Here is a 12,404-nt window from a genome sequence, read left to right on the forward strand (position 1 = left end):
CGATCGTCTGGGAGATGTCCGGTTGTCCTGCTGCTTCCATATTTTGAGTTGGTATTCTGTAATGACGGGGCGGTGTGTCAGAAGAAGGTGAAACATTTTAATAAAACAACAAAACCAAGAGCACAACACTAACATAAGGCAGATCTCCACTGTTCCTGATATTGTGTCATTTTGGAGCCACTTTTATTGTAAATAAGATTCCAATATGTTTCTGAACACTTCTACATTCATGTGGATGCTATCATGTTTACGGATAAGCATAAATTAATCAAGAATAATAATGAGTGAGAAAGTTACAGATGCACAAAGATCATGCCGCAAAAAAACATGCTAACCTCATAACATTTGTATTGTAACAGAATGTGGAAAAAGGGAAGGGGTCTGAATACTTTTCCAAATGCACTGTATACACTTTTCTGCTGAGACACGGTTTTAAGATCAGAGTGACACCAACGACTGTATATATGAATGGACAAAGCCATTGATCACGTGACACCATTCATTCCTATGTAATGGCTCAATAGCGCATTGAAGCCAAATGAAGTCGGTTAAGATGGCCTCTCATGGAGACATAACATGCTCAGTTTGAACTACTCCAGTAAGTGACGTTGCAGGCTTGCTCAGTGCTCCCCCCTCTCAATGAGGAATGTGGTTCTTGTTTGTTGTTCATGTAGTGAAAGGGCTTTATGAGGTATTTCTGTCTTTTCCATTTTAGAATAAGGCTGTAAAAAGTGGAGGGGTCTGAATGCTTTTTGCATGCACTGTAGATGCAGAGAAACATCGATGATTTAACAAGCAGGAGCAGGCGGATCTGTGTGACTGTGAGTGACATCAGTGCACACCACACCCCTCCTTCGGCATATAAAGGCAAACGGATCACGGTATCAAACCCTCTCCAAATCTAGAGGAAGCCTGTGTTTGAGAAGGAGTGTCTCAAGTACAAGTGCAATCACCAATGATCATGGCACCAGCTGGAGCTAAGAGAGTAAGTCGAGAGTTAATATGACCATCATTATGGCTGTAAAGGCATGCATGCCTATTGCGTAATGCACTTAGCCTTTTGCAGAACTATTGCAGATGTGCTAATGTGTGTAATGCTTTGGTGTTAAGAGCATGTTGTCATTATAGGGATCAAAATGCTTATTTTAGTTCTAACTTCATCTGAACCCCTTGGTCTTGTTTGGTGCAATATATTCATAAAAATCCATTGTGCATGCTTCATTTACTTTAGCTAACATAGAATGGTCTGACTTCTACTACAACTCTATTATATAACCTTAGATCAGCGTTTCCTGAACTCGGTCCTCGGGACCCCATGGGGTGCGATGTTCTCCCATTGGTGTCCCCAGGACCCAGTTTGGGAAACAATGCGATCGTCTAGCCGTTGCGTATTTTATTCGGGGAGCTTTTTACGCATTTATTGCGGGTGCATATTTCATACTTGTAAAAGGGAGAGCTAATTATGCAATGTTTGTGCAGAACATTCTGGAGCGCCTGGATGCAGGCGAGATTGTTATTGGGGATGGAGGTTTCGTCTTCGCCCTGGAGAAGAGGGGCTATGTGAAGGCGGGTCCCTGGACTCCTGAGGCTGCCGCCGAGCACCCCGAGGCTGGTAAACGATATCTAATCTTTGGCTCCCTGGACCCTGCGCGCCAGTCATAGGCTAGCCTACATAGCATTTAGTTTAGCGAAGTCTCTCCAACTTGTCCATCAGACGCACATTTTTCAACCAGATGAAGTTGAGAGAGCGTGAGGTCGCGAAGTTGTAAATACTCAGCAAATAGCCAAATGAGTGAGTGACACTTACTCTTCTCATTTCCAGTGAGACAGCTGCACCGAGAATTCCTGCGGGCGGGGTCAAATGTCATGCAGACTTTCACCTTCTACGCCAGCGACGATAAACTGGAGAACAGGGGTAACGCTCAGCGCTTCACTGTGAGTATCCGTCTGCAGCTGTTGGGAAAACTCACCAAGAGGAAGAAATAAGAATGCCAGACCCCATTCTACTGTTACAGTTTGGCCATGCATTTCTAAGCAAGATTGTTCAATGACTGAATGGGATAAGAGTTTATAAAAAATAATTATTCCATCTGTAAATCAGGTTTCCTATACATCTCTCGAAGCCTGTTCTTCTGTTCAGCACTGATTTATTTCCCAACTTGGTGTTTAACCTACTTGGCAGGTTTCAAAATGGTGATGTAGAAGACATTGGGTGTGTTCCTCTGCCCAGGCGTTGCTGATGCCTGCCAGATCTTACAACGCCTGGTTAGGTATTTTTTTGTATCAGCTAATCACGTCGTATGTTTATAGCAATCTGTCAGTCAATCACATGACACTGAAACATTGGTTGACGCATGCAACGTCTGAGCAGGGGAACACAACCATTGTAGGCTACCTCAAACTACATCAATAAGGGTTGTACACTCATCAATATTTGATTGACACCAGGGCACACAAATCAACGAGGCCGCCTGTGACCTGGCCAGGGAGGTGGCCAATGAGGGTGACGCGATGGTGGCGGGCGGGGTCTCCCAGACCCCCTCTTACTTGAGCTGCAAGTGCGAGGACGAGGTCAAGGGCATTTTCAAGAGGCAGCTTGATGTCTTCGTCAAGAAGAACGTGGATTTCATGATTGCAGAGGTAGGAATGGCATGATGTACGCACATATAGTAGATCCACTTCTTGCCCACATGGCATACTGATACCGTGAATCTGATTTTGACCTGACCGATTCTACGTGCAATGGATCTTCACTTGGACAATGCTGGTTTCTGTATTGCTTGGGTTGTCACTTTTTTTACCCTGTGTGTTTGTGCAGTACTTTGAGCATGTGGAGGAGGCAGAGTGGGCCGTGCAGGTGTTGAAGACCTCCGGCAAGCCAGTGTGTGCCTCTCTGTGTATCGGCCCTGACGGAGACCTCAACGGAGTCAGCCCTGGAGACTGTGCCGTCCGGCTGGTCAAAGCTGGTATGGGACTTCATTTATATATATATCTCAGCCAAAAAATAAATGTCGCTTTTTCAGGACGCTGTCTTTCAAAGATCATTCATAAAAATCAAAATAACTTCACAGATCTTCATTGTAAAGGGTTTAAACACTGTTTCCCATGCTTGTTCAACGAACCATAAACAATTAATGAACATGCACCTGTGGAACGGTCGTTAAGACACTAACAGCTTACAGACGGCAGGCAACTAAGGTCACAGTTATGGCAACTTATGACACTAAAGAGGCCTTTCTACTGAATCTGAAAAACACCAAAAGAAAGATGCCCGGTTCCCTGCTCATCTGCGTGAACGTGCCTTAGGCATGCTGCAAGGCGGCATGAGGACTGCAGATGTGGCCAATAAATTGCAATGACCGTGCTGTGAGACGCCTAAGACAGGGCAGACAGCTGATCGTCCTTGCAGTAGCAGACCACATGTAACAACACCTGCACAGGATCGGTACATCCGAACATCACACCTGTGGGACAGGTACAGGATGGCAACAACTGCCCGAGTTACACCAGGAACGCACAATCCCTCCATTAGTGCTTAGACTGTTCGCGATAGGCAGAGAGAGGCTGGACTGAGGGCTTGTAGGCCTGTTGTAAGGCAGGTCCTCACCATACATCACCGGCAACAACGTCGCCTATGGGCACAAACCCACCATCGCTGGACCAGACAGGACTGGCAAAAAGTGCTCTTCACTGACAAGTCGGGGTTTTGTCTCACCAGGGGTGATGGTCGGATTCACGTTTATCGTCGAAGGAATGAGCGTTACACCGAGGCCTGTACTCTGGAGCGGGATCGATTTGGAGGTGGAGGGTCCGTCATGGTCTGGGGCGGTGTGTCAAAGCATCATCGGATTGAGCTTGTTGTCATTGCAGGCAATCTCAACGCTGTGCGTTACAGGGAAGACATCCTCCTCCCTCATGTGGTACCCTTCCTGCAGGCTCATCCTGACACGACCCTCCAGCATAACAATGCCACCAGCCATACTGCTCGTTCTGTGCATGATTTCCTGCAAGACAGGAATGTCAGTGTTCTGCCATGGCCAGTGACGAGCCCTGATCTCAATCCCATTGAGCACGTCTGGGACCTGTTGGATCTGAGGGTGAGGGCCATTTCCCCCAGAAATGTCTGGGAACTTGCAGATGCTTAGTGGAAGAGTGGGGTAACATCTCACAGCAAGAACTGGCAAAGCTGGTACAGTCCATGGGGAGGAGACTCACTGCAGTACCTAATGCAGCTGGTGGCCACACCAGATACTGACTTGTGACCCCCCCTTTGTTCAGGGACACATTATTCCATTTCTGTTAGTCACATGTCTGTGGAACTTGTTCAGTTTATGTCTCAGTTGTTGAATCTTATGTTCATACAAATATTTACACATGTTAAGTTTATGTCTCAGTTGTTGAATCTTATGTTCATAGAAATATTTACACATGTTAAGTTTATGTCTCAGTTGTTGAATCTTGTTATGTTCATACAAATATTTACACATGTTCAGTTTATGTCTCAGTTGTTGAATCTTATGTTCATCCAAATATTTACACATGTTCAGTTTATGTCTCAGTTGTTGAATCTTATGTTCATCCAAATATTTACACATGTTCAGTTTGCTTTACATAAACGCAGTTGACAGTGAGTTTATACACACTCTCTCTCTCTCTCTGCCAATAGGAGCCAATATTGTGGGCATCAACTGTCACTTTGACCCCATGACCTGTGTGAAGACTGTGAAAATGATGAAGGAGGGTGTGGAGAAGGCGGGGCTGAAGGCCCACTACATGGTCCAGCCTCTGGCCTTCCACACCCCTGACTGCAACTGCCAGGGATTCATCGACCTGCCAGAGTTCCCCTTCGGTACGTACACAGATCTCCATCGCCATCTCTCTCCTGCCCACTAGGTCGTCTTTCTCTGTTTCTCTTTCCTCCTTCCTTTCTCCTAATTTCTCTTCCCCTTTCAAACTCCCTCTCTCTGACTGCATGTCTGTCTCTCCCCCAGGTCTGGAGCCCAGGATTCTGACCAGGTGGGACATGCACAAGTACGCCAGGGAGGCCTTCAACATTGGCATCCGTTTCATCGGCGGCTGCTGCGGCTTCGAGCCCTACCACATCAGGGCTGTGGCTGAGGAGCTGGCCACAGAAAGAGGCTGCCTGCCCGCTGCCTCAGAGAAGCACGGTAACTGGGGTGCTGGTCTGGAGATGCACACCAAGCCATGGGTCCGTGCCAGGTAAGGAGACCGTATACACCACACGGGTACAAATTAGTTAGATACCAGGAACCACAAAAGAGTGTCCTTATATGACTCCAGTCCAAAATCGCAAAATGTAAGTTATTTAACTTAAATGGTTACTGTAAGACACATGAGGTTAGACATAGTACTGTACCATTTTATTACCAGCTTATTACTCCCATGTCCGGAGTATACATTTGACCTTTTACATTTCAATCCCCCACCTCTCCCTTCCCCCTCCGTTCCTCTCTCTCCCCCAGGGCTCGCCGTGACTACTGGGAGAAGTTGAAGCCAGCATCCGGCCGTCCCAGGTGTCCCTCCATGTCCACCCCTGATAGCTGGGGTGTCACCAAGGGCCATGCCGACCTGATGCAGCACAAAGAGGCCACCAGCCAGGAAGAGCTCAAGCCCCTGTTTGAGAAGGCCAAGGCCAGCCACTGAGCACTCCTTTTGGGGTAGGAGAGGGAGGAGTGGAGCCCCCTGGAGGAAAACCGAAGGAGTGGTGTGTTGTGGTTTGATAAAGGCAGAGGGGAGAACTCTCACACATTCCCTTTGTAAAGAAGTTTACATATCAAAAATAATTACAAGTCTTATTGTTCTGTTTTGATTTCTAGGACCATCTTCTTGTGAACCAAAAGTTATTCTTATGATTTCATTCAGATTTGCAGCATCTCTAGATGGTATAGCTCCATTGCAGCATCTCTAGATGGTATAGTTCCATTGCAGCATCTCTAGATGGTATAGTTCCATTGCAGCATCTCTAGATGGTATAGTTCCATTGTATTCTCTTCTGTAATAATTCTAAAGTGATTATGGTATATATGCATCTAATAACTGGATTTCAAACTTGATATGTGCCTTACTCAAATATAATGTGACAGCAATCATCGAGCCATTGATACGTACTGTGAGTTAAACAAATAAACCAAAACGTTGCCCCCGGTGGTGCGTCCCACATACCTCCAGAGTGTGCTGCTGATCTTGTGACGATTGAAACGCATAAGATTAGAAATAAAAGTGAAAGCGTGTTGCCGAAACTACTGTGACCACAATGTTAACTAGCTGGTAAAGAATGTAGCCTAGTTACATCTAGTGCCCCAAAAAATATCTATACCAAATGAAAGTTGACTTCATAACTGTAGTTTGATTCAATAAACTTCCACTTGACCTTGTATGTGATGACATTTCTTCATTGTGTGGGGTATCCTGTGTTTTGAAACCTCAAGCTACCAAAGTACTTTACATACACAGAATACCAAGATAAAACGATTGAAATAAAGACAATCGCAGCAAAATCTGAATTGATTTATTTCCAAAACATTATTGTAAATGTTTCTAAAATGACAAATAACCAAATAGCTTCAAAGTACAATCCAAAGTCCTGCAAGACTATTCAATAATCCTGCAGGTTCTGTTGGATTCCTGCAAGAATTTACCTGACCCTGCAGGAATTACTTTGGCTGCGTTTACACAGGCAGCCCAATTCTGATCTTTTGTCCACTAATTGGTATTTGGACCAATTACATAAGTCAGATCTTTTTAGAGCTGATCTGATTAGTCAAAAGACCAATGAGGGAAAAAAAAATATCAGTGTTACATCTGCTCCTGCCACGCCCTCTACTTCTCATCCTGTGTCTCCCTAACCTGCCACTACTCACCCAGTGCTCTCTCCCTCTCTGTGTATGTAATTGTGTGTGGAGACAGGTGTGCTAGAGGCGGAGCAGATCACCACCAGCTGCAACCTGTTCCATGATCAAGGCCCCTACAAATACTCAGCCCTGCCACTTCCACACTGTCAGTTTGTAGTCTCTGCTCAGTCAGTCTGCGGTTCTAGCCGCTTGTTCCTGCATAGATCTTGTTATCCCGTTGTACCTGCTTTTCCATAGCCTGACGCTGCTTTTCTCTCTGCTACAATTCCGGCTGCTCTGTCTTTGTTCCCTTTCTCCAGTCCCTCGTCTCGTCAGTCCTGCTTCCCTGCCCTGGACCCCCACTCTACTGCTTCCCTTGGATTCCGCTCCAGTCCTGCTTCCCTGCCCTGGACCCCCACTCTACTGCTTCCTTGGACTCCGCTCCAGTCCTGCTTCCCTGCCCTGGACCCCCACTCTACTGCTTCCCTTGGATTCCGCTCCAGTCCTGCTTCCCTGCCCTGGACCCCCACTCTACTGCTTCCCTTGGATTCCGCTCCAGTCCTGCTTCCCTGCCCTGGACCCCCACTCTACTGGTTCCTTGGACTCCGCTCCAGTCCTGCTTCCCTGCCCTGGACCCCCACTCTACTGCTTCCCTTGGATTCCGCTCCAGTCCTGCTTCCCTGCCCTGGACCCCCACTCTACTGCTTCCTTGGATTCCGCTCCAGACCTGGTTACCCTGCCCTTACTCCGCTTGCCTCAGTTCCTGGTTCCCTGCTACCTGGCCTGCACCCCACCCCCACTCCCTCCCGCTTTTCAATAAATACCTTAGCTACCTTATCCCTGTCTCCTCATCTGAGTCTGCACTTGGGTTCACCTGCTCCCAGGTGAACTTTCTGTAAATTCTGCTCCTACAGATCCTGCAGTAATTTACCTGGGATGTGCAAGATCCTTTTTCCTGCATGATAAGAGAAATTCCTGAATTACAGCAGTTGCCTTAACTTCTGACAGCGACATCTATAAACGTTTTCCTGCATGATTTCATCAAGCCTACAATATTCTTATAGGTCACCTACACAATTAATTCACAAAGGCAAACATTCCTCTTTTAGTTTTCAGAATGTTGATATTTTTGTTATCTGCAATTTTACAGGGTAGGCATTCTCTACCTAACTGTGTCATTAAAGGCTGCGTTTACACCAGGGGAAAACGGCTCCCCCCTCTCATTGAAGCCACGGAGGTTCAAGGCCGACAGTGGTACTGCAGGCGTTGTTTGCAGAAAACAGGATCCCCCCCATTATTGAGAATGGAAAAATGACTATCTTCATGGTCAATCTTTGTGTAAATAAAAACATATGTCCTTGAACTGATTATTTAAAATTCACACACACAAGATTCCATTCTCTATATTTTTTTTCACTTTAAAAGTGCTTTCCTCACCATCTTAAATAAGCATGCCCCATTCAAAAAATGTAGAACCAGGAACAGATATAGCCCTTGGTTCACTCCAGACCTGACTGCCCTTGACCAGCACAAAAACATATTTTGCAAACATCTTTTTCAAACATAAATTTGCATCCTGTAGCACAAACTCCAAAAAGTTCTGGAACACTGTAAAGTGGAGAATAAGAGCACCTCCTACCAGCTGCCCACTGCACTGAGGCTAGGAAACACTGTCACCACCGATAAATCCACTATAATTGAGAATTTCAATAAGCATTTTTCTACGGCTAACCAAGCTTTCCACCTGGCTACCCCTACCCCGGTCAACAGCTCTGCACCCCCCACAGCAACTTTCCCAAGCCTCCCCCATTTCTCTTTCACCCAAATCCAGATGCTGATGTTCTGAAAGAGCTGCAAAATATGGGCCCCTACAAATCACCCGGGCTAGACAATCTGGACCCTCTGTTTCTAAAATTATCCGCTGCAATTGTTGCAAGCTCTATTACTAGCCTGTTCAACCTCTCTTTCGTATCGTCTGAGATTCCCAAAGATTGGAAAGCTGCCGCAGTCATCCCCCTCTTCAAAGGGCGTGACACTCTAGACCCAAACTGTTACAGACCAATATCTATCCTACCCTGCCTTTCTAAGGTCTTCGAAAGCCAAGTTAATAAACAGATCACCGACCATATCGAATCCCACCGTACCTTCTCTGCTATGCAGCTGTACTCTGGATGTAGGCTGGGGCCAACCCACCACCGCTCTCACCTTCCCAGGATCCATCTGTATGCTCCCTGCAGCAATGATGTAACCCAGAATGGGGATGGTGAAGAGATGGATTTCACACTTCTCTGCTCTTACAAAAAGCTGGTTATCCAGGAGGCATTGGAGAACCTGTCGGATGTGGAGCACGTGTTCTTAGGTGGAGCGGGACAAGACGAGGATGTCATCGAGGTAGAGGAACCGGTTCAACATATCGCGGAGAACATCATTAACCATATCCTGGATCATAGCAGGGGCTTAGGTAAGGCCAAAGGGCATGACTAGGTACTCGTAATGGCCGCTGGCCATGTTGAAGGCAGTCTTCCACTCTTCCCCGTCCCGTATCCGCACCAGATGGTAGGCGTTCCATAGGTCCAACTTGGAGAACACGGTGGCCCCCTGGAGCGGCTAGAAGGCCGAGGAGGTGAGCGGTAACAGGTAGCGATGCATGGAGTGCGGGAGAGAGAGCCTTGCAGAAGCTGGAGTATTTTCTAGGCAACCTCTTTCCCGGACAATAGAGCATCGAAAACCTTCTTTACCTCTGCCATGAACTCCTCCAGACTGGAGCATACGGCCGACTGTTGTTCCCATACTGCCGTAGCCCAGGCGAGAGCCCTCCTGGACATCAACGTGATGAAGGATGAAGGAGGAGTAGGACTGCAGCTTGATGATGAGGGACACTGAGGGAACACTGAGCGAGAAACGCCCGAGAAGTGCCCAACTCTATCGAAGCGCTCCGAGGGAGGTAAGCAGGGTTCCTGGGAAACCGGGGTGACAGTGCTGCTAACAGCAGGGTTGCTGAGGGGCTGGGAGGTTACCGTCGTGATAGGCTGCATAGTAGACAACCCACGAAATTGCTCCAGCAATGTGTTCAATGCTTGGTTGTGGCATTCGGCCAAGGTCTGGAACCCTTCCATAAGACCGCGAAGCAACTCCTCATGCCTTTCAATGGTGGCTCCTTGGGAGGAGAGGGCGTTGCGGAGCTGGTCCGAGTCTGCTGGGTCAGTCATGGCCAGTTCGTACTATCCCGTTTCAGGTATGACCCAGATGCAGATAGTGTCGAAGAAACAAAAGTTATTTCTAATACATGGGCAGGCAAACGACAGGTCAAAGGCAGGCAGGGGTCAATAATCCAGTGAGGTGGGGCAAGGTCCAGAACGGCAGGCAGGTTCAGTGAAAGCAGAACAGTCAAAACCGGGAAGGACTAGAAAACAGGAGCAAGAAACAGGCAGGAGCAGGGGAACAAACGCTGGTAGGTTCCACAAACAAAACGAACTGGCAACAGAGAGAGAACATAGGTATAAATACACACGGGATAATGGGGAAGACGGGTGACACCTGGAGGGGGGTGGCGACAAACACAAGGACAGGTAAAACAGATCAGGGTGTGACAAATATAATGGATCATCTGTGGCGCTAATGAGTCTTCACATAGCAATGAATGGTGCCAAGTGATCAATGGCTTTGTCCATTCACATAGAGCACATGTCAAACACATTCCATGGAGTGCAGAGTGTCTGCAGATTTTCGCTCCTCCCTTATACTTAATTTATGACTTAAGGTCAATAAATAGTTAGGAATTCCCCTCACCTGGTTGACTAGGTCTTAATTGAAAGGAAAAAACAAAAACTGGCCCTCTGTGGAATGTTTGACACCCCTTGGTTTACACAGGCAACTCAATTCTGATCTTTATTTTTTACTCATTTGTATTTTGACCAATCAGATCAGCTATGAAAAAGATCTGATGTCAAAAGATCTGATGTGATTGGTCAAAAGGTAAAGGAGTGTAAACACAGCCATAGTGTGACTGCTTGGTTTAAACTTAAAAAGTTTGGCAGCATACATTTTACAAGCAAAGTATGCCATCAAGTGGACAAAATGTAAATCACCTTGTAATATCCTACTTTGTAATAAACCACAATCTGTAGGTGTCAGTGTTGTGCCATCTGATCTGGCCCACTTTCATCCTCAGGAGGCTACTGTTGTATCATCATAACTAATACTGACTGTATCAAACAAAGGCAAAAACAAGTACAAAATAATGAATTCATGACTTACTAAACGTATTGTAGTATTTTCACTATTTATTAGTATTCCTATGCCTCCTGGGGTCCAAACAGGAATACAACAATTACATCACAACAAAACAACAGCAGCCTACATCCTAAATTAAACAATACATCATTCAATACATTATTACATTATTACTCTGTTAGAAAAATGTACAATATAACATTTACAATAGTACAATGTGTGTGTGTGTCTATTTTAGAGTGTGTGTGCATATGTGTCTCTTCCACAGGAGGTTGGTAGCACCTTAATTGGGGAGAACGGGCTCGTGGTAACGGCTGGAGTGGAATTAGTGGATTCGTATCAAATTCCATTTGCTCTGTTCCGGCCATTATTATGAGCCGTTCTCCCTTCAGCAGCCTCCTGTGGTTCCCTGCTACCTGGCCTGCACCCCACCCGCCTCTTCACAGTTCACGTTGTGCCGTGAGGTGTTGTTTTATCTGTTTCAACCTGATTTGACTGATAGCTTGATATACTTGATGTGGAAGAGAGTTCCATGTAGTCGTGGCTCTATATAGTACTGTGCAATTCCCAGAGTCGGTTCTGGACTTGGGGAATGTGAAGAGACCCCTGGTGGCATGTCTCGTGGGGTACGTATGGGTGTCTGAGCCGTGTGTTAGCTGTTTGAACAGACAGTTCGATGCTTTCAACAAGTCAATACCTCTCACCAAGACAAGTAGTGATGCAGTCAATCTCTCCTCTACTTTCAGCCAGGAGAGATTGACATGCATGTTATTATTAGCCCTCAGTGTAAATTTAATGACCAGCATGTGCAGATCTGCTCTCGTGGGGAATGTATGGGTGTCTGAGCTGTGTGTTAGCAGTTTGAACAGACAGTTCGATGCTTTCAACAAGTCAATACCTCTCACAAAGACAAGTAGTGATGTAGTCAATCGCTCTGCTCCTCCAGGAGAGATTGACATGCATGTTATTATTAGCCCTCAGTGTAAATTTAATGGCCAGCCGCGCTGTTCTGTTCTGGCACTTGACCGTATACAGTCATGGCCAAAAGTATTGGCAATTATGCACCATTTCTTCCAGAAAACTGTTGAAATGTAAACATATTTTGGTATCCACATGTACAGTTGAAGTCAGAAGTTTACATGCACCTTAGCCAAATACATTTAAACTCAGTTTTTCACAAGTCCTGACATTTAATCCTAGTAAAAATTCCCTGTCATAGGTCAGTTAGGATCACCACTTTATTTTAAGAAAGTAGAGAGAATTATTTATTTCAGCTTTTATTTCTTTCATTACATTCCTAGTTGGTCAGAAGTTTACATA

The 12,404-nt window shown here is 46.0% G+C and overlaps 1 protein-coding gene across 5 annotated transcripts; it reads left to right on the forward strand.

Annotated features, from left to right (window-relative positions):
• Positions 1–855: 855 nt before the first annotated feature.
• Positions 856–7,688, forward strand: LOC109874056 (betaine--homocysteine S-methyltransferase 1). 5 transcript variants are annotated; one of them, XR_004206167.1, is made up of 10 exons: positions 897–985; positions 1,480–1,612; positions 1,823–1,935; positions 2,449–2,640; positions 2,819–2,966; positions 4,667–4,849; positions 4,992–5,220; positions 5,484–5,725; positions 6,928–7,017; positions 7,172–7,688. XR_004206167.1 is itself a non-coding variant. In XM_020465809.2 (9 exons), the coding sequence occupies exons 1-8, from the start codon at positions 956–958 to the stop codon at positions 5,662–5,664; spliced, it is 1,209 nt and encodes a 402-aa protein (XP_020321398.1). In that variant the 5' UTR covers positions 856–955; the 3' UTR covers positions 5,665–5,678; positions 7,172–7,688. The 5 variants fall into 5 exon arrangements, 3 of the variants coding, with proteins under 3 accessions (XP_020321398.1, XP_020321397.1, XP_020321396.1); XR_004206166.1 differs by lacking the exon at positions 6,928–7,017 and having other exon boundaries at positions 856–985; XM_020465809.2 differs by lacking the exon at positions 6,928–7,017 and having other exon boundaries at positions 856–985; positions 5,484–5,678.
• Positions 7,689–12,404: the final 4,716 nt, after the last annotated feature.

This window comes from Oncorhynchus kisutch, linkage group LG29 (genome assembly GCF_002021735.2).
Source record: "Oncorhynchus kisutch isolate 150728-3 linkage group LG29, Okis_V2, whole genome shotgun sequence".
NCBI lineage: Eukaryota > Metazoa > Chordata > Actinopteri > Salmoniformes > Salmonidae > Oncorhynchus > Oncorhynchus kisutch.